This window comes from Puntigrus tetrazona, chromosome 23 (genome assembly GCF_018831695.1).
Source record: "Puntigrus tetrazona isolate hp1 chromosome 23, ASM1883169v1, whole genome shotgun sequence".
Lineage (NCBI taxonomy): Eukaryota > Metazoa > Chordata > Actinopteri > Cypriniformes > Cyprinidae > Puntigrus > Puntigrus tetrazona.
In genome coordinates this window covers 9227301-9249507 of record NC_056721.1, presented here as the reverse complement: position 1 = coordinate 9249507, position 22207 = coordinate 9227301, and the positions used below count along the sequence as shown (strand labels likewise).

General features: G+C 38.8%; 1 protein-coding gene across 9 annotated transcripts in view; it reads left to right on the top strand.

Annotated features, from left to right (window-relative positions):
- camta1a (calmodulin binding transcription activator 1a) overlaps positions 1-22207 on the top strand; it is a 300932-nt gene that overhangs the window by 267209 nt on the left and 11516 nt on the right. For 8 of the 9 annotated variants that reach the window (XM_043225259.1, XM_043225258.1, XM_043225257.1 and 5 more), the window contains 5 exons: positions 1751-1891; positions 3088-5327; positions 5954-6080; positions 6329-6463; positions 21857-22011. In XM_043225259.1, the coding sequence (XP_043081194.1) occupies positions 1751-1891; positions 3088-5327; positions 5954-6080; positions 6329-6463; positions 21857-22011 (2798 nt within the window). The remainder of the gene's footprint in view (positions 1-1750; positions 1892-3087; positions 5328-5953; positions 6081-6328; positions 6464-21856; positions 22012-22207) is intronic. The other variant, XM_043225261.1, reaches the window with a different exon arrangement.

Sequence of the window (22207 nt, the reverse complement as noted above, 5' to 3'; positions counted from 1 at the left end):
ACTGTAAACATAAATATAATTAAGAATAAATGTAATATTAAACAAATATTGTTTAAAAGTTAAAGAAGTTTCTTTTGTAATTTAATATACCATTTATTAAATTTGTCTGCCTTTTTTATTATATTTTATATTTTCAATTACAAACATATTTTAATAATCTTATTTTCTGTCCCTGTGTGGTGTGATAAATCAGTTTTATTATTATTACAGATATTTTATTCAAATGTTTTTATGTGCTTAAATTGCTTTTGCGTACATTTCGCCAAAAGGTTACATTAAAATACATTTTGAAAGCTACACTATTAGAATTCAGAAAGATGTATAAATTATTTTGAAGTGGTATATTTTTTTTAATTAACATTCATAGTAATATTTTACCTAAATATTTATTCATTACAATTTCCCTAGAAAAAAATACCCTTAATATTTAAATAAAAAATAAAATTTTAGACAACTTTTAGACAAATAACAGGAAAGCTGAAACAACATGAAATTCCATTTCAACTGACCATCTATTTTTTTGAGTGCCGGCGAGGACACTCTTTGTTTCACCCGTGGATATGTGCTCCCCAGTTTAAACACCACTGCAATAAGAATATATGAATTTCATTCCTCAACAACATTCAGAATATCTCAGACTCTGCATCTGTGTGTGGTGGAGCAGACACAAGGAACATTGCCAGATGGGCTGTTTGAGCAAAGGAGCGATAGTCTGAAGAACTGCATTAGTAATGGCAGGCCACTTTGGACTGAAGTGTGTGAGAATCCCTGCAAGTCTAAATCAGAGGATTCTTCTTCAGATCCTCGCAGCCAACGCCTCCCGCCGATGTCACGGCATATCCACCAAACCAGCTTGGCCTTTCATTACATGACCTGCCTTGTGCTGCGACTCTGGTTCAGGCTCACGCTGTGAGATTGATTTGTCTGTTCGAGCATGGTCATGCTGGTGTAATGGCTTATGGAACGCCGCTGCGATTCTCTGGCCAAGCGCGGAATGGCAGAGCTCAGCAGAGCAGAGAAACCTGCTGTGTATGTGACAACTGTTGTGCCTGCTCTGGCTGGTGACGCAGCACTGTTTGCGAGTTCAAGCCAAACGCTTTTGTCTCTTTTATCTATTTTTGTCTCTGTGTCTGTTTCTCCGTTCGCCTCACTTTTCCTCTCCGCGCTTTCACATGCAATCTCACCTCAGCTTGTTACGCTCACTGAAGTAGCAAAGCGTGCACAAGCCGTATTAAGGTATCTCGATGCTGTTTGATATTCTAAATACCGTTCCTCTCCAGAGACCAGCACATTTCCTTTGTTGCATTTCTTTTTCCTTTTGCCATTTTACCGTTCCAGTTGTTGTTATTGTTCTTTTTCTCCGAGGAGAGAGGCTGAGCTTGGAAACGGTGATGGCAACAGAGGGCGCAAACTGCAAAAAGCACCTTTTCAAAGGGTTGGGGGGTTTTCTTCAGCTGAAGTGAGATGGGGAAGACTTTTGCTCAGTGTTTTTTCCTCCCATGTCAGCTGAAAATTCACCTTTAACAGGTCCAAATCCATTTGTGAACTTTCCGTGTTCATGTCTGAGGTCAGAAAGTAGAACAAAAAGAATTACTCTTTTTCTCATAGTACTCTTTTTCTGGGCAAAGTGGTTTTGATGTGGATTCTGGCTCTGAGGTAAGGTCAGGGATGTAGTGCACAGGCGGGGTGGGGGAGGGCTGGACGGCTCGGCTGGTGGGCTGACGACTGTGTCTCCTCTCTCCCTCGGCAGTTCATGGCATCAAGTGGACTTGCAGCAATGGGAACAGCAGCTCTGGCTTCTCTGTGGAGCAGCTGGTGCAGCAGATACTGGACAGCCACCAGACCAAGCCTCCTCCCCGGACTCACAACTGCCTCTGCACTGGCACTCTGGGTAAGGGACAGAAAGGAGGGCTGGGGTGTGGGAGAGAGAGGCCGTCAGAAAGAGACAGGCAAAGATGGAGGAAGCGACTAGCGCTTTAAATATGTCTGCAAGAACTGTAAAAGATGAGGTGAGTGTAGAGCAGGCTGAAAGCCTAATTAGAGTAGCGTCCAGGCTGAACATTTCACAGATGTGCTGATTTATTGAGCTGTCTGTTGCAATGACACCACTGGGGGGCGTAATGTTCCTGTGTATCTGTGCATCAGTCAGTCTTTTTTACTCTAGCATACAACAAATGAATTTTCACCTTATACTTCATCACAAATATCCAGCACAGCACTTTACAATCCCATGGTGTTGCTCCTATAGGGTGCCGTTACTCTGAAGCAAATTGAATTGCGTGTTTAAAACAAATGATTGTGGGGTAGATGGATTGCCATTTGCTGTATGTTCATATAAAATTCAATTGCCAAGTATGCAGTAAAATGACTAATGCGACACATCAGCCATTTATTAACAAAACGGGAAAGCTATGTGTTGGCATCTTGTGAAACGATTAATATTGATGATTGATGGTCTCTATAAAGATGTAAATTAATCTCAATGTTCATTCAAAGCATCAGCATCAAAGCATTTTATTCCATTTCAAAGACATTATGTGGCTCATTCTTTGAAACGCTCTTCTGATGTGCAAAGCAAACAGAGACTCTTATAGTGGTGTCATATAGAAAACAGTAATGTAGCTATTATCATGTGCTTTGTATTATCTAACGTTTCTTTAATTGAATAAATAATAGGGAAGAGGGGGTATAAGAGAGACTGTGTTAATTTAGATAGGGTTGTGAATAATAAAGTTAATTAGAGAAAAAGTAAATATTGACATTACTAATAATAATGGAATAATGTTCCTATTTTAAGTGGAATGTCATTAAGGAGTCAGGAACATGAATTATTCTGAATGTAATAGGCACATTTGTGTTTAGTATGCAATACTAATAATATTGATAATAAAAAATATATATGAAGATAATAGCAATTGTAATAATGTAATGCAATTAAGGGGTCAGAGATATTCATTAGTCTAATAAAATAGTATGAATAATACTGTTGAATAATGATAATAATATGTTGTTTTTATTATTAATAAAAATTGTAGTAATAATTGTCAGTTTGGAGAATGATTAGCTGTTTTCTGTTTTCATCCGCAGGTGCTGGGAGCAGTGTGCATCATAAGTGTAACAGCGCCAAACACCGCATTATCTCTCCCAAAGTGGACCCCCGTTCGGGTGGTTACAGCAGCACCCACTCTGAGCTTCAGAATAATGATGTGTCTGAGGGCAAGACAGAACACAGCCACAGCAGCAAAAACAGTGGAGGAGCAGGAGGAGGAAGCGTACGTGAAAAACGCAATGGCAAGGTTCATAAACCTGTGCTGCTTCACCAGAACAGCACTGAGGTCTCCTCTACCAATCAAGTGGAAGTGCCAGACACAACCCAGAATTCCCCTGTGTCCATCAGCAGCGGGCTGAATTCTGACCCTGACATGGCTGACAGCCCAGCGGTCACAGGCATGGGCCATGTTGCCTCTGTTATGAGCAGCCTATCCCAGAGTGTTTTTATGTCTGAGGTTACCGGGGATCCCGTCTATAGCATGTCGCCCACTGGAGGCCATAACACCCATATTATGGGCCCCGACGCTACCTCTCACAGCCTGGTCTTAGGAGTCACCTCTGACAGCCACAAGTTTGCCTTTCCAGGAAGCGCGAGTGCAGATACAGGTGGTCCCGGAGCAGATGGGCTGTCTATGCTCTCTGCCTCCGGCGTCTCTGAGGAGCTTGTCCTCTCCAACAGCCTAGACTCCAGCAGCATCAAAATCCCAGAAACCACCATGAACTTCGACCCCGACTGCTTCCTAAACAACCCGAAGCAGGGCCAGACATATGGGGGAAGTGGATTAAAGCAGGAAAATGGCACATCCAGTGCCTCATCCTCCTCAACAGCTAGCACCAATGGTTTGCAGCGCTCACCACCTATATCGGATTCAAACTACGGCTTCAGTTCTGCACTGGTGAAGAACATCAAGACTGAGGACACCTCCTTCGAGCAACAGCTGGCCAAAGAAGGGAACTACCAAGTGGGGCCAGTTGTAAGCTGTAGCGTTTCCAGCGGCTCAGGCTCCCAGAACTCACTCACCTTGACCCCTGCTGCCTCTCTGCTTCCCTCTGGAGGGGGCCTGAGTCCAAGCACCACCCTGGAGCAGATGGATTTCAGTGCCATCGATGCAAAACAGGACTACTCTGCCGGTGCCACAGCAGTAAGTTACAGCCAGGCAATGAACAACTTAGCTCACCAGAACCGATCTCCAAGCTTTTTTCTTCAAGAAGCACCACAAACAGCCCAGAACCAGCAAGGCCGGCAGAGCTCCAGCCAGAAGGGCCACCTTCTGGAGCATAATACCACTGATGGGGCCTACATGGGTCTGCAGGTTGTAAAGACAGAATCACCTGGTAGTAACGGTCATCTTCACCACCATCACACCCACCAAGGCCAACATAGACCCAACTGCAATGGAGGCTCACCCACTGAGGGCCAAGGACAGGGCTCACTACAACTCCTTCAGTACCAAGGAGGTTTCCCAGGCCTTGGTCCAGAGCATGAGGAAGTAGTCAGCATGGATCAAAACCGAAGTGTTGGGTCCAGTCAGTCTGGGGCAACTGAGAATGGGACAGATGGTTTACTAAAGTCTGGGGATCATCTACAAGCCTGCGGAGGAGGAAGCGGAGAGAGTGGAGGAGCAGATCACTTCATGCAGCAGAGCTCTGAGAACGGAGCCGGAGCTGAGGCCGTGGCTTTGAGGAATGGAAATACCACAAGTGGGCCCAACAACGGTTCACAACAGCAACTCCAGCCGCTGCTTCAGGGAGCTAATTTGGTTCAGGGGCTATACAACACCCACCATGGGCTTAGCGGGGGCGGAGCTAATAGTGGAGGAGGCACGGGCATGGAAATCAGCTTGGATCATTTCGATATCTCTTTTGGAAACCAGTTTTCTGACCTCATCAGTGACTTCATCTCAGTTGACAGCGGAGCCACAGCGGTAGGGGCTACAGGGACGTTATACACCCACCAGTTGGTGGCCCCGCATGGGTCGGATGGAACGGCCTCCTCAGGTGGGAACCAACAGCAAGGTCAAGAGGATGGCACCAACAGGGCAACTGGATATAACCCCTCGGAGCTTTGCCTCCAGTCATGCTGTAGCCCCCAGTCTTTAGGTGGAGGTGCTGGTGCAGGTGCTGGCGGAGGTTCAGGAGAGGCAGGCTCGCTGGCCTACATGCACGTCGCTGAAGTAGTGTCAGCAGCAGTGGCCCAAGGCACTCTGGGAATGTTGCAGGCCACTGGGCGACTTTTCATGGTCACAGACTACTCTCCAGAGTGGTCCTACCCAGAGGTATGTCTATTTGAATGAAACGCTATATACTGAGTACAATTACATACTCAAAGATGATACGATTGGATAATAGGCTACTACTATTACTATTAATTATTATTAAATAATTACTTATTTAAAATTATTTTAAATAATTTCATTTTAAAAATACTATTTTTAAATCACACTATACTAATAATATTAATATTAGGGTGGATACTCCACCCCAAAATGAAAATTTAGTCATTAATCAAATTAACCCTCTTGTCATTCCAACAAAGCTTTTACAGATTTGGAATGACATTAGTAATTAATCCCAAAATTTTCTTTTTGTGGTGGAGAAACCCTTTAGTGTGTGTATTTCATGTTTGACATTCAATCATCTCCAGTCCTGTTGCATTATTGCACCACAAGATGGCAGAATACCCTTGGAAACACATTTAAAATGCAATTGATGTTGAAGTCTTGTTATCTCCCACAAGATGGCATCATATCATGTGTTTTATTGTCCTTTCAAACGCTGCCTTTATACCAAAATATATTAAGAATAATGATGTGATAAAGATGATGATGATGATACTTGTCCAGCAGAGGGATGATTTTTGAGTATACATGTGTTATGTGAGGATTTTCCCTCCATGTTTCAGGGTGGTGTGAAGGTCTTAATCACTGGGCCATGGCAAGAAGACAGCAGCAGCTACACCTGCTTGTTTGATCAGATCTCTGTCCCTGCCTCCCTCATCCAGCCCGGAGTTTTACGTTGCTACTGTCCCGGTAATTTGACATTTATATATTCAGAAGTGACTGATTAATTAATCCTTTAAGAGGCACATATTTTTCCAATGTGATTCTAAAAGGAATAGTGTGTTTTATATTTCAAATAAAAATTAAACAGATTTAAATGAATTTCTGTAAGCCTTCAGACATCACCCCTGATGAAACGAAGAACTGCATGAACTCTCATGGGTGTCAGTGTGATTTCCTCTGATCTTCTCTAATTACGGGATTCTGTGTGTCTGCAGCCCATGACACAGGCTTGGTGACTCTGCAGGTGGCTGTCAGTAATCAAATCATCTCTAACTCGGTTGTGTTTGAGTATAAAGCCCGTGCACTGCCCTCCCTACCTTCATCCCAACATGACTGGCTGTCACTTGACGGTAGGTCTTCATTTCTGTCTTTTTCTGCATTTGTGAGAATCACTTTACTAAATATGGAGCGTATCACGTGACCTCTGATTATTGAGCTACTTGAAGTAGGTGATTATATAATGGTGCCTTGGCCCAAGGCTTTTCTAATTATCCCACATTCGGTATTAACAAATTAAAAGCACATCTGATCGAGAAAAAGAGTATGTCATGAAGCCAGAGATAGGCAGAGAGAGTGTGTAATAACAAATTTGGATTGAGGAAGGGTAAGATGTCGTTTAAAATGTCCATATGCAAGGTTTGCTTTGCAGTTGACCTCTAGATGGAGATAGAGGGCATGTTTGAAATCTGAGCAATCGAAACTCAGTGCTGAATATGTATTTGAGGTCAACAAGCAAAGGTAAAGTGTGTTATTCAAAGCTAAAGGGAGTGCAGACCACATTGTAATCAGGTAGAATTTCAGTTAAAGGGCTTTAAGAACAACAGGAGAAGCTTTTGATCCTTTTTTTTCCTTTTTTGCCCTTTGTGCTTTAATCTGAGACATGGCAGGTACAAAGGAGAGATGGAGGCAGTAATTTATATAAGTGGTTAATACTTTAGGGTCAAGGAGAAGGGCAGTCTGGAAATAGTACACTGATGACTTTGATGAGCTTTTCGTGACATAAGATGAACTGATTGCTCCTTCACATCTGGCTTTGTATCTTGACTTTGTGTTTATACAGAGGTTTTGGAGTGTTTTTTTTTCTTTGCACAAAAATTTGTAATTGTATTCTATAAAATTTTATCAACATTAACCTTGCAATAAGCTTGTTAAATTTTGTTAAATTAGGTAATGAGCTAGGTATCATTAACTTTTATGTAGTTTAAAAGTATACAATTGTCCATTGTTAATTGTTTTCAGTGCTGTTAACTAAGACTAATACAAGTCATTAAATAAAATAAATCTAAAGTTTATAAATATAAATAATAAATTAAAAAACTAGCGAAATAAAACACAGTCCTGTATATAAGTTTAAATATCAGAATTCCCTAAATGTTTTTAATTTTAAAATAAAATATCATATCTTGTGGATCATCTAGGTAAACAAGGTAATTTTTATAAATCTGGTTATTATTTTGTGGAAACATCTGTTATGTGAAATAACTTATTTAGGACATAGTAAATAATAAATAAATAATATGCATTTTTGTCCAGAGTACTGTAAGCATCAAGGACTAAAGTAAAAAATGTTATATAAAATTCTTAAAACTAAAACTGAAATAAACAAATGTACAAACTTACAAAAATAAAAACTACTAAAGCACATAACAAATTAACTCAAAAAGTAAATAAAAAAAACAAGAACTATAAGAATAAGAATATAATATATTAAGAATATAATAAAAATCTAATATAAAATATTAATAAATACTGTATATAAATAATACTAAAATAACATAGATTCTTGTCCATTCATTATACCTTCATGTTAACTTAAAGTGTTCAAAAGCATTGGCTGATGCATGAGCCAATGATAACAAATTCAAAATGGTTTTACCAAGTGAACCATTTTAGAAACTGTTTGTGAGAAGATGGAGACCAAGACATGTGACCAAGATCCAACATTAAACAATTCTACTGTACTGTTTCAACTTGCTTTAGGAACACATCGGTGAACTTTAGAAAGCGTCCTTTAGCTGTCCCAGTCTGTTAGTGTTAACTTAAATGCAAGGGTTTAAGTCTAATCATACCATCGCTGTGGGGGATTTGCACTCTTTTAAGCCTGGCAAACCAAATACAATCCCACACACATGCTTCAGCGCATCCTAGGCTGCCTCAAACTGAGGCTGTGGCGTCAAAGAGCTTATGAAAATATTGGAGCATATGGGCAAAGTGACACGACTGCCAATTTGACGTCCGAAGCTCTAATCTGCTTGCTCCGATCAGGTGATAGGAGGTTTAGCCAAGACAAACAATCCCGATGAATGGCTGGGCAGCGAGGAGTGGCAGCCAACGTTCAGATACAGCATGTGTTTGACAAGCCTGATGTTTGGAGAGCAGAAGCCTAAGCCAAACCAGTAGAAATAATCACTCATTACAGTAAGAGGGACACACGCGCGTACACTGATATCACTACACATATTAAACGGCTGATTTCTGTGTGTATTTAATCTAGGAGGTGTGTGCGCGCGTGTTATAAGGACAGGCTAAGTGCTCTGTCTCCTATGAGTCTGAGTGAAGAGAGTGCCAGTGCCTGTGTGTGGTGCTGTTTGTCTGTGGAGGTGGTGGGGGGGTGAGTGTTGTTACTGCAGTGTGCATTGACAGGGTAAAGTAGGGCATGGTGGAGGAGCCTGTGGAAAGGGACAGCTGCAATGCAGACAGCCCTGAAGGCAGAGAAAGGGAGCAACAGAGGACCAAGGCCCCTCTCAGAACCCTGTTTCCATTCAGCACAAAAACCAGTCCATTCACAGACAGCACAGGCAGCCATGCACTCGTGAATCTAGACTTTATACAACTGTGTATAAAACACAATCACATATACATAAATGCATACACACACATATATATATATATATATATATATATATATATATATATATATATATATAACAATTTTAAGGCATCAACTGAATTATATACACTTCTATAATTCATTTTACCTGCTGCCTTATATTTTTTAAGTATAATCTAATTAGATGCACAAGCCATTTCAACTCATTTGTTAAAAATACGTCTAGTTGAATCTCGTATAACTGAATAATAAAGCTGAGATAAGTCATTTTGATGAGTTAGCAAACTGAAAAACATTGTGGCTTATTGATAATATATACAGTACACACACACACATGCAAAATGCATTGAATCTGTGAATCTACAGTATGCCACATTGTTGCGGTTGTTCAGCATTTATGGCGTTCTCAAGAACTGCTTTTAATGCATTTTCATTTAGCTCAGTGTTTTATAAACTGAAGTAGCAAAAGGTAGGTTTAGTGGATTAGTGGATAAGAATAAGCTTAACTGAATTAGATTGAATCATGAGCTGGTTTTACTTAAAGCATGGAATGAAACACAGTGCTGCCTGGAAATGAGGGTGCTGAAGTATGCGAGGAAATCACAAAGCTATTTTGTAAGTTATTCCCGACTTCTGCTCTGACTCATGAAATAATGGGTGGTTCGACCGAGTGTGATATTCGGAAGTGAATTTGCACGCACTTAACAGGTGAAGCTGGATAGAATATCAGTGGACTCAATACATACAGTAAGAATATTCTATTAGGAAAACAATAATAAGGAAGTATTGTGTTTGTTTTGCATGTTATGAATATCCCTAGCAGTATATAAAAAGATATTGTGCACAGGCTATAGGCAGCGCAGTTGGGATGTGGCAGATGAGACTGTTGTTTCTCAGAAGAGGGCCATATCTATAATCATACTCAATCCAGTTACTGGATTTTGGGGTTTATATGCTTGCCTCTGCACTGACTCTCACTCCTGGCCATTAAACCACAGCCTGGTTTCTAAATCGAGCGCTACTGTCAAATAAAACGATTTCGAGACAAACCTCAGCGTCTGCTGTTTGACATTACATTTATCGTTTCTTTTCAGCTGTGTGCTCTGATGCTCTAATGGCACACAGCTGCCTGCCTTGATTTGTCATAATGCAGAATGGGGGCGGGGCTTTGCTTCTCTCTGCAGCATTGCAGGTACGAAGCCACAGGCTGGAGTCGTTGTGCACTGTAACCATGACCAATATATATTGTCCTCGTACCAATTCATAGTGTCCACCGATTTAAGTGTGCATCTAAATAACTGTCTAGTTATTACGTGTTCAGTCGGTGCAGCTCTTTGCCCATTACCGAGACGAACCAGAACATTAACATTGGTTTCTCACGATGTCTGTAATTTATAAATATTAAAAAATAAACAGTCTTTCACTAATTATTTGTCTGGTTGCATGCAGCTAATGATTCCCAAATTAATTTGCTGTAACGCGGACAACGGTAAATGTTCATGGGGAGATGTGCTAATCTGGTTTGAAACATTGAGGAAAAGGTGGAATAGTAATTGGAAAGACAGTGTCAGATGCTATCTTTCCCATTAATAATTTCTGTGTTTTGTTTTTGTTTTTTTTTTTTTGCTTTGTCTTCATGGATCGTGGAAAAACTAGGGCGTCTATTTACCTGCGGCACGTGCACAGCGTCTCCTCGCACTGAGATTCACGCACGCGCACGCAGGGGGAGCAGTTGTCAATGTTGCCAAATCTCGCTGTAAAATTAAGCGAATTCAAATGTAACCAAATAAGAGGTTGCTTTTTGTTTTGTTTCCGCTCGTGTATTTTTTTATATTTCATAGAGATAGAGAGGCGTTGTGTTTAAATCATAAACATTTCACACTAGATAAAACATAGATTAAGCGAGATTTATTTTCAAAATATTTATTTGCAACTCATTTGCTTTTATCTATTTGTTTATTTATTTATTTTTTAAACTACTGAAATATATTTAATGGATCCCAAAACGCGCGGCAGCCCAAAAACGCAATCAAAACATGTTCATATTGTAAAGACTTTATAAAAAAAAAACAAGGCCGAAGTGGTTTATCATATGCAGACTTGGCAACACCGGCCGTAGTGCTGGAGTAAAGAGGGGCGGGGGGAGAGTACGAGAGTAAGTGAGCGGGCTTTACATTTCTCTCTGCTCTTGCACGTCGCTTCTACACTTGTTTCTATTGTTGATGAGACCTTTTATATGGTTCCCACAGTATAAAAAGGATATTTCTTTTACCCAGTGTTAGTAAACGTAGGGGCAAACTGCGTGTGTGAGACACGGCCATTTGGGACATTGTGGTCAGGATGCCGATGAATGACATCTGCTTTTCCTAAAGACAAGGGACCGTTTGCTTTGCAGGGCGACTCTCGATGGACAGTGAAATAGAAGGTTAGATGTGTTTAAATGAACCTAGTGTCTGTGTGTGTGTGTGTGGTCTTGTCTCTAAAGTTACTACATGTGCTTAGCCCACTTTTAACCCTTATCATTTCCATCTGTAGAAGACAAAGTGAATAGTGCTTTACTTCAGCTAGAGAAATGTTATGCTCTGCGCGTTTTTCATACTTTTCCTTTAAATGCTAGAATACGTTTCTAAAAATAAGTCCGTTGAGGCTCAAGTTTACCAGTTCTGACTGAATTCAGTCTCAACTGAAGCGCTGCTTTTCGTAGTTTCCTGAACTAAATGTGTCAACTTCCAAAATAGACACAAGACTCTGATCCTGAACATGCATGAAGTACTAGGCGCAAGCGAATAAACGCTGGACCAGCGGACTTGAACAGAGCACCCGATTGCTCCGACTTTGAGGCTTTTTTAAGTGTATTATTCTTACACAGTAATAATAATAATACAAGGTTTTCTAAGCTGAATGTGTCTTACTCTCAATTCGCTAATTTTGCACAGGGAATGACAGAAATCCGCTTGTGTGATACTTTGTTGCAGCAAAGCATCACATGACAAAAGTGGGGAAAACGGCTCATTTGTGCGGCAGCCTTGTCATTTAGTGGGTCTGTTAGCTGTAGTCGTGACCGGAGTGTGTGTAACACACACAGCAGTCCTGTGATCCGCGCTCTTGTTTTCAGCACCGAGGACAGCGACGCATCAGGCACGCGCAAGCGAGCCCGTAAAACATCCAAAAATACGACACAAGTTAGACGACCGAACTGTATAGTGGTAATGGCTACGGTTTGTGGCGGGAACATAGAGTTTAGCGATCATTAGACTCCAACAATATCGTACTCGACAACCTGTTGATACTGATGTGCCGCTTTATGAAACCATCGTTAAAGTTTCCTCCGCATTTTTTTCATACAGTGTTACCTTACAATTCAAAGGGTTCACATTCCTGTATGCTCTCTTGAGGTTTTTAGTTTTCATTTTTCATTTATTGCTACTGTTCTATGTTAGTGTAATAGACTTTAAAGTGCTGCATGACAGAATCCAATGGTTGTTTTCTAGATAAGTCAATCTGGGTAAGTTAATTGTTAATAAATACTAAAAAGTATCTACTGTAATAATGCATTATATCAATGCACATGTGGGTTATATCCAGTTTACTGACTAACAAACTGAATATTTTTGATGGGTGAAAAATCAGTCACCCTTTTACCATAAGTGCTTGCACAGTTTAGAAAATTGCTTTGTTATCCTGAGGCAACATGGTGTAATAGGGTTAATGAACTCAACCGCTCTGCAATTTCCATGGTTTTATTACCTCAGAATTAATATTCCCTACCACGTTCCATCCAGGAGGTCAAAAAAGGGCTGTCATTTTTGCCATAGCAAATGTTAAATTTAAAGTGCTTGTGAATATTGATTAAATTATTGTCAGTTTTTTACAATTTATACGCTTTAAAAAAAAAAAAAGTTAATTCATTTTATGTATGTGTTCGGCTTTCATTCATTTTGTCATATTGGAAACTTTTATTAAGTTGTACCTCATTTAGTGTAGTGCAGGAAATGTCAGAACACTTAACCTGAATTTCAAAGGACCTCTGGTCAGGATATTTGATAGAAAGGTAGAAATTCATGGCAGTCATCTTGTTAAGGAAAGCAGTAATTTCTGTACAGTGTTTCTGCAGCCATCATTATGCAGTGAATACCCATTAAGATTAGCAAGCTTCTTGTGCAGTGCCAGACTTTCTTAACATTTTCTTAATTGCACTCTGCCAGATCCTGCTCAGTTTACTTCATTAGATCTGAGAGACATGTTGATTCATACAGTGATGTACGTTGCTTCATGTTTCATTTAGTGTGCCCAGTTTATTTCTTGTAGTCACTCCAAATACGCGTCTTTAAGTTGTTTTTAAGATTAATTCGAAGAAGTTTTCGAAATTCCTTGCAGATGCATTTTCCCGCTGTTGATTCAGCCAGTTTATTGCAGGCATCCAGATCATATTTTAATACCCCAGACCAGAGCAGAGTACATTCTGCTTTAGTGGCTTCTTTCGAACACAATGTGCCTCAAGGGCACAATTGTTAATTAGTGTTAAATCAGAGAGCAGTTAGAAAGATTGGCACAGTGGCCCTTAGACTGTTAGAGGAACACTGAAATTGATTGAAAATTAGATTTGTTAAGGCTTGAGTTTGAGTTAAGGCTTTTGTCTTTTTTAAAAGAGTGATAAGCCAGTTAAAGTGAAACACGCTATGAGTAAATGATGGAAGGGAAGATATGCTGATGAAAGCATTTCCACTGTTAGTTTTATCACTGAAATATATTTGACATTGTACACTGTAGTCAGCATTGTTGCTTGGTTGTTTTGTATGCTTTGTTTGAATGATGACAGGGAGAGCTGAGCAAAATGTAGCTGACTCACATGAACAGTAAGGTCATTAATAACACTATGAATGAGTCTTTTGTGAGATTTTTGTGGACTGGTACATATAAAAGTTTGAATGAAAGATGATTCACAATAGAGCCAGATTAAGTATAATGATGTATTAGTCTGGAACTATTGCCAAGCATGATAAAGAATTTTGTTAGTGCATGAATAAACGTGTCACACAGTGCCACATGAAGTAGGAGATATAACCAGGGCATGTCTTGGAGGATGGGTAAAGCAGTTAGCTCATGGAGATGCCTGCTTCAGATTTATTTTGATTTGCTGCTGGTTTGTATGGATATTAAATTGGAGGGCTCCATTCAACCAGAAAGAGACAGCGTTCAAAACCATGCTGCGATTTTGGAAGCTGGTGAAAGGAGAATAAAGTATATGCAAAAGAATTTTGTTCTGTTTGCATACGTGTATAATATGCATTGGACAATAAAAATATTATTACTTTATAAGAAGGTTCCATATGTTGATTGATATCATTAGATGAACGCATGTATATCAACCTTAAACTATTGTTAATTTGGACAGTTTATAAACAATATTTCTCTCTTCATTCGGATATTTCACTGCAGAAAGCAATATTATGGATAGAATATTTAAGCTACAAGTAATGGTTTAAAGTTAACAAAACGTGTGTTTTTGAGTGAGTGATTGAGTGGAGGAATAAGTGACTGTCTATGAGTGAACTTTCATTCGAAGGCTGTAACTTTGTCTGTTTTTGTTCTTAAATAGCAACATAATACTTAATATATTAAGCAATATTATTTTTGTTGTTTGCTTACTCAAACAAACTTTGTTCCCAGTTTGCTCTGTGATAGACAGTAGTACAGTGTGTGATTAGCACATTGCCATGTCATGAGTCAGTCATGGAAAGGCTTCATCCCTTTATCCGTTTCCTTAAGGACTGGAGTGTTTCCAGAAGGGTCACGCACATGTTAACCCATTTAATCAGCAGTATACTTAATGGACATGTAACCTGTATGTAACAGTTGGCTGATGCCATTTCCTCCTAGTGTTTGAGCTTTCTTAAACAGCAGGTCAGTTGGAGCTGAAGGTTCAGATCTCATAATCTGTGTTTTAAACACATTCCTGCTCTAACACCTGGGAAGAGAGGAGTTTTGTTTCGCGTGCATGCAGTGATAGCATAGATCTCTGCAGCACTAACAGCCAGTCCTCGCTCATGGCACTTTTGAAGTCTAGACTGAAAGAGACTTTTTCTGTGTAAGCATTCCTGTTATGGGACAGAACACTTGCAGAGGCCTCAGTGGTTAGAAATAGTGCTGCTGCCTGTGGTAATATTCCAGCAGCAGACATGGACAGAAATATAGAAATCCACTCATGTTTCTAGCTGTGTTTATTAAAATATAGCTTTATTGGTGTTGTTTATCAACTACTCATTATGGATACGCATATTACCTTTCCTTATGAATACTTCTTACTACGGCATGAGAAAATATGAGTGTGTCCTTGTGGCAAAAATATCTAGTACGTACTGTGCAGTGCAGAGGGAAGGGTTTTCGGTTTAACTTACCACAATCAGTGCTGACACCTTGACCTCCAAGGCTGATATGTTCAATCTTTAAATAGACTCTTCTCAGTCTTGATTGTAGGGTTGTTTCAGTATTTGAAATCTTGTATATTTAAACTTCTCCGTTGAGAAATGTGTTAAATAAGGAATGGACGTTTAAACATTTGCACTGCAAATGCAGCTGCAAGATTTATGCTTTGTTGTTATATTGAATCCTGAGTATGAAAAAGAAATCTATAATCACTCCAGGCCATTTGCAAAATTATGAATATTGTAGAAATCCTTTTTACAAATTGGGATGATTACATTTTAAGTGATAATCCTCTGATAATAGTCACATTTATTAAATAAAAAGTTTAAATTATTACAAAAGTCAAAATTATTATTTAGCATAATTGCATTTTTTTTGCCTAATTCATGAGCAAAATTATGGAAATGGAAAATCTTTAAAACTGAAAATTATGAGAGAAAAATGAATTACTTTTTGCCATAACTATGACTTGTGTCTTAATTTAAAAAGGTAATAAAAAGATCTTCTTTAAAAGACTTCTATCTCATAGTTTTGACTTAATATATGATCATTTAAATTTTTTAACCTCATGCCATGTCATAATCTTTTAATATAAAAATCTGGGCACAGGATGAAAAAAAAAATCTGTGATGTGTGAGTGTGATGTGTTAATATGAATATATATCTTCACATCTTTTAAAGTAATAAAATTAATCATTAGTGATCCTCACCTGTTGCTTTCGTCTAAGTAGATATTTTGTAGTTTTGTCTTTCTAATAAAATATATAAAAAGAGAGGCTTTTTTCATTCTGAATACTATTATAATACTATTATTCCATTATATTCTATTAGTACTCTTTTTAACATTGTCAGCACTTGCATTATGGGCTGGTAATGTGTAATGTGACAGAGTATTGTAGAAGATGCATTACCCTAGTTCATAGTTCATCCTCATGAAGTGAATGATATTCATGTCGTCTGTTCTTGAGATGAGAGGGTGAATGCAGATGGTGGTCTCAGCTGGAAGAGCCTCTGCCAGTGTCACTCCCCTCTCCTCCGCTAAATACCAGCCTACGTCAAACAGCGGAGCTTAACTCAGGAAGGGGGTTCTCCAGAACACCATCATTCTGGAGAGCTGGGGTATTATCCACCACCTGATGGCCATGCATGGGATTTTGTGATGGATGAATAGTTAAGAATAGCAGCATGCTACCATACTGCTCTATAAGACTGCAGTATACAATTTGTGTATGCTTTGAAAACTCAGATTATGTACTGCATACATTTGCCAAAATGAGTACAAAATAAAACACACCGCCTGGAGTACTGTATCCCACACTGCAATGCACTCAGCTTTGTCCTAATGTTTATCATTTTTAACACATTCTTCAGCTGGATGCCACTTGATGAATTGGATTGAAATTGGAATTGTATGACAAAATTGTTCCTCACTACTATTTGAAATATATATATACATAGTAGGACAATTTTAATAAACTTTTTTTGATCAGTTCGAATGCTGACTACTGTGTGTGTGTGTGTGTGTGTATATATATATATATATATATATATATATATATATATATATATATATATATATTTTTTTTTTCTTATGCAGTATGTTTGTGCAGTATGCAATCATTCCCATATAAAAAGGAATGAATGTGTATAATCTCATTTAAGTGGACACTGTTATCAGAAAGATGTTAACAGATACACCCACATAGCACTTATATCCTCTTGCATAGAATTATATATTAATGCAGTACATTATTGCAGCGGTTTATTGCAACAAATGAGTGCAGTTCCAGGTGTTTGCTCCCACAACTACACACTCAGCATATAAGATGCAAGAAAGAGTGAAGTAGACAAAATGAGCCCTCGCTAACCTATTTTGTTGAAAGGCCGAGCATTTATATCTTTGTGATAATTTCAGGTGTTTGTTTGTGTATTTGTGACACTATAGAACAAAATCCTCAAAGATATAGAAGCAGTTCCTGAGCTGAAAATAAACACACACTCTGAGTCTTCAGCTCCTGACTCATCAAGTCTCCCACAGGAATAAATAGTGAATAGACCCTTAATGAAGTTCTCGTCTCATTGAGCTGTCTATCAGCTCTCTCTCTCTTTCTCAGCCATTACTTCGCAGGATCTCGCAGCTCACATATACAATGTATGCCTGACGTCCGTGAATGTGACTCAGTGCAAAGTGAGTCATTCTGAGAGCAGGGATGAAAAGAGGAAGAGAGAAAGTTGAGGTGCATGAAGGTTGCATTAAGGCAATGTTGGAAGCATTTAGGACAGCTCACAAAAGAAGACAGTCTTTGAAGAGACAGACATGGTGACATTGACTTAGGCCTGTTTCACACATACTGTGAGCAGCACCCATAAAAGTATCTGAGACATGATGCTGAAAGTAGAGTTTTTGGATTATGTTGTCCAGCTGGCACATGCTGAATCCGGCAGAAAACATAAACAATATATGTATAATATGTTTAGAAATATAGGCTTTTTAAAGCAACATACTGTTCTTACCTGTTGTGTAAAAAGAAAAATTCCCTTCATTAAATCTGGCAGAATGCAAGTGATTTAAACACTTTATAGCCGCACTTTGGTTTGAGTGCAGTTCTGTGTAGTTTAGTTTCCTAATTTATCTTTTGTCCCGTTCCTCAAGTAAATTTTTAAACACAATCGAGTTTTTAATAATCTTCCTAGGGCTGCACAATTAATCACATTTTAAGTGCGGTCTTGATTAAGCGTAAGCGTCTGCAATTTAACAGTTTAATGATTATCGTGTAGCCCGAATTCAACCAATTTATACTTTATGGCCATTATTAAGGAGAGTAGTTTGTGTTAATAGATCAGCCCCAGAAAAGGAAAAAGGATAACAGATTATTCCGTTTAAAAAACGAAAGACATCGTAAAGAAGTTTCAGTTCAAGTCATTCAATATCTGTACAAATAGGCTACCACATTTGTAGTTCGTGCAGAAATGGGAAGGTGCTGCGTGTGTCACCGTGTTGCTTCAGCTCTGACTGGTGGTCCCTTCCTTTTCTCCGCCCCTCTGCAATGTGGCCCCTCCCCCTAACCCCCTCTCCCTCTGCAGTGTACGTGTGTGGCATTTTGAGCACACTCTCGGCAGCAGGTGGAGATGACATCATCTGCACTGCAGCAGACTGCAGCACTGTGTCTGAACAAAGACATGTCAATGCTGCTGCTAACTGGTGCTGCCACACAGCCGCTCTCTTGGCAGCTTTAGTCTCTAGGTAGCTTGCTTTCCTTCTGTCTCTCTCTCTCTGGCATGGTGTCCGGATAGTTTAAATGTTGTGCTGGCAGACTGAAACCCACTAATGCAATAAGTCATCATTTAAAATAATATTAAAAGTCTTCACCCACCAAGGTTTATTAATGGTAGCTGTTAGGGCTTTGAGGCTGGTTTAAGACATTTGAACAAATCCTTAAACCCAAGTACTAAACTTTGGAAAATAACTTGGGGAAACTGGAAACTGTGTAGTAACGTGCTAAAACGTATGCAGAACACTTGAATGGACTCAGGGTTGTTGACTCTAGACCACATTTTGCTTGAGTTTAATGTTCAATATAAATCTCTGTGACCAGTTGCTGTTAGTGACTGGTGTCCTTTAGGCAGCCAGACTTTTACTGAGTTGTCAAACGGTGAATTTATGTGCATGACCTCCGAACCATACAATACTTGCCTGCTTTGTGACATTCTGGATTAAACAAATATTTTAGTAAATCGTAGAAAATCTTAGTTAATCGTGTTGCATGATTCATTTAAAAAGGTGGGTTTCCCACACTTTCTTTAAAACGTCCTGACTGTACGTTTTTTAATGCAAAATAGGAAGTAGGACTGAAATCCAACTAAAGATATACTGACATATATTTGATTGCGCTAAAGTGGAATTATTGTATACTTTAAATATAAAGATAACAATAAAGCTATAGTTCTAAAGATAGTTCTCAATATTAAAGAATGGTTCATACCACAGCTGTTACAATGAAGGACCAGAGAAACAATATCATTGGTATCACTTTCAGGATGATTTTTTCCAGCTGATGAACGATGCAAACATTGACACTCATTGACACAATTGAATTCATACCAAGTTCAAATATTTAAAGAGGCAGACAAGCATGCATTTAGAATAAACTGACGATATTGTCCTCTGGTGTGGATGTCGTTCTTGGTGTGAACTGACTTGAAAACACATATTAAACTTAAAATTAAAGCTGCAGTCTGTAATTTTTTTTTTTGTTAAAAATTATGCGACATCAATATTTGAGCAAGTACATAACCATCCGGTGTTCAAAACTATCGCCTTATTTTAGCCCGCTTTACAACGGTTAGTTTGTAATTATGTTTTATAATATGGGAATATTAAGCATGGCACTGCATCATTATGTCACGTCTGTAAACATAAAGAAGCTGTCCCAGCAAGTACAAGCTATGGCCTTATTCTGCAATAATTAAATGTCAAAGAATTATAGAAAGGATTACATGAAACAAATTAAATTATATTCCATTTATATTTGTATTTTAATAAAAAAATGGGGGGTTAAAAGAGTTTCTTAATTTGAAATTCGACTGATGTTACAATTAGAAAATAGACTGCCAGAAATGTAAACCTACATGCTAATGCACGCTATACTCATAGTCACGCAATACTGATGTTGTTAACATTAATGTTTGAGAATAAAGCACAACAGTAATCATTTGCAGGGTTAGATGTAATATGAGCTAATTCGATCATTTGATTTAATCACCATTGGTAGTACAATTTATTGTAATGCTTTTTCCCTCAGTGTGGCAGACCTATTACTTACTTGTTCAGATGACAATATCCAGTGAAAATTCTTATTTGGGTCATATATTTCAAGACGTAGTTTAGAATCTGTGATTGCTAAGTACAGAATTCCCACCGCGGTGACTGGCAGCTACACATTTACCTCAATACATTAGATTCTTCCGCGCTTGAGCAACACCGGAGCACAACCCACCCCCTCTCATGGGATATATTTCCGCAAGGAACTGCAATACCAAGTTTTCAAACATAGAGGAAAAATGTATATTATAGTATAAAATAGTCTTTACTGACCCCTGTGTTGGCACATACATGTACCTCGAAATCTACTATTTTTGTGTCCAACCTGCAGTCTGTTTAAGTTTGATCTGTGAACATGCAAATAACACCCTGGCATGTGATGATCGGACTGTCATTGACATTCTCAGGGCTTACTACAGCTGAATTGACAGCAGCACGTGCTCTGCTGGACAACCTGCTCTTCAGATTGCCAAAACTGACCACTACTCCTCAAACACCAAAGCAATAACTACTGCTGCGAGTGAAGGAAAAAATAAATGCTCTCTAGTTGCTTCCAATGATGTCTTCTCTGATCTGTGTCCAAACACATTCAAGTATCTGTATGCCTTGTGAAACTGCATATGTACATAATGCAGTTGACTAATATTGTGGATTAGACTTCTTCAGATCATTGATTTATTGCAGGGAAGATTGGGTCTTTTAGTTTCAGAAAAAGTATACTATTTATAGTCACGAGTAATATATCAGTAAATATGGTAATAGATTTGAATTATACTTAGTATAAAACAAATAATTTTAAATATAATGCTTTTTTAGTATAAGGCACAGGCAATACAGATTTCTAGATTTCACTTTTGCCATCTCTGTGTCTTTCCAATGTGTCTTTCCATTCATCAATAAACTGACACTGGAGCAAACCGCAGCCCAGCAATGCCCCTGTCGCTTGGTTACCGTGCGGCAGGTTGCCACAGAAACAGGCTTATCAGTTTGAGGCACATACAGTTGTGATTGCTGGTGCTATAGCTCACCTGTGCTGTTCCCATTTCTTCACTATATGTTTTACTGTCAAAAGTCCAATCAGGGAGCCAGCTTGATATTTCTGTCTCTTTCTGGATTTGGGTTACACAAATAACGTTGTAAGCTTTTAACCCTTTCGGCAAACTAGCAACCATTCAGAACACCATAGCAACCATACAGCATTGGCACTCTTGCAATATAACAATGGGCTTTCACTACTCTTGGTAGTGTGTTTTGCACTTATGGGAAATGTAAAAATCTAATTCTGAAATAAAAATGCAAGATAATTCACTGTATGTGTATATTCACCACTGTGTTTCTGGAGCTAAATGTGTTGATGTGCCTCATTAGTGAATCCATTAATTTATAATAATGGTTGCAATTACGGAAATGGTGATTGATAACATCAGACTCTGAGTCTTGATTGGATACCATAAGGGTAATGAGTTTAATTAAACATCCAATATAGAATTTTGCTTGGGGATGTGAGCTAAACCAAAGAAGAATTTATTTCAGACCTAAGTGAGATAAATTGTAATTTACAGCAACTTTTTACATGTAATTGTACTAATTTGAGTGTTAAACTAAAGTTGGAACCCAAGTTTTGTGAACTGATGTGGTTAAACTGATATTGATGTTCCTCTGCAGATAACCAGTTCAGAATGTCCATCCTGGAGCGGCTGGAACAGATGGAGCGCAGGATGGCTGAGATGGCCGGTCAGCAGCAGCAGAGCAGCGGAGGAACAGCAGGGACCGGAGGGGGAGGAGGTGGAGGAAATGGAGGCACTAATAGCCAGTCTCAGGTATAGCACATCAGGAATTATTATGTGTGAGATTAAAATGCATTTTAAAACAGAACTGAATTTTCATATTATTATTAGTGTACGATTTACAAAAAGTTATAGCTCCTATCTTTAGTGTCAAATAACCTTTCAGAGATCATAAAAAGTATAGTCCTTAAGAACCTAAAGGTAAATTGCTGTAAATTGAGACAATTTC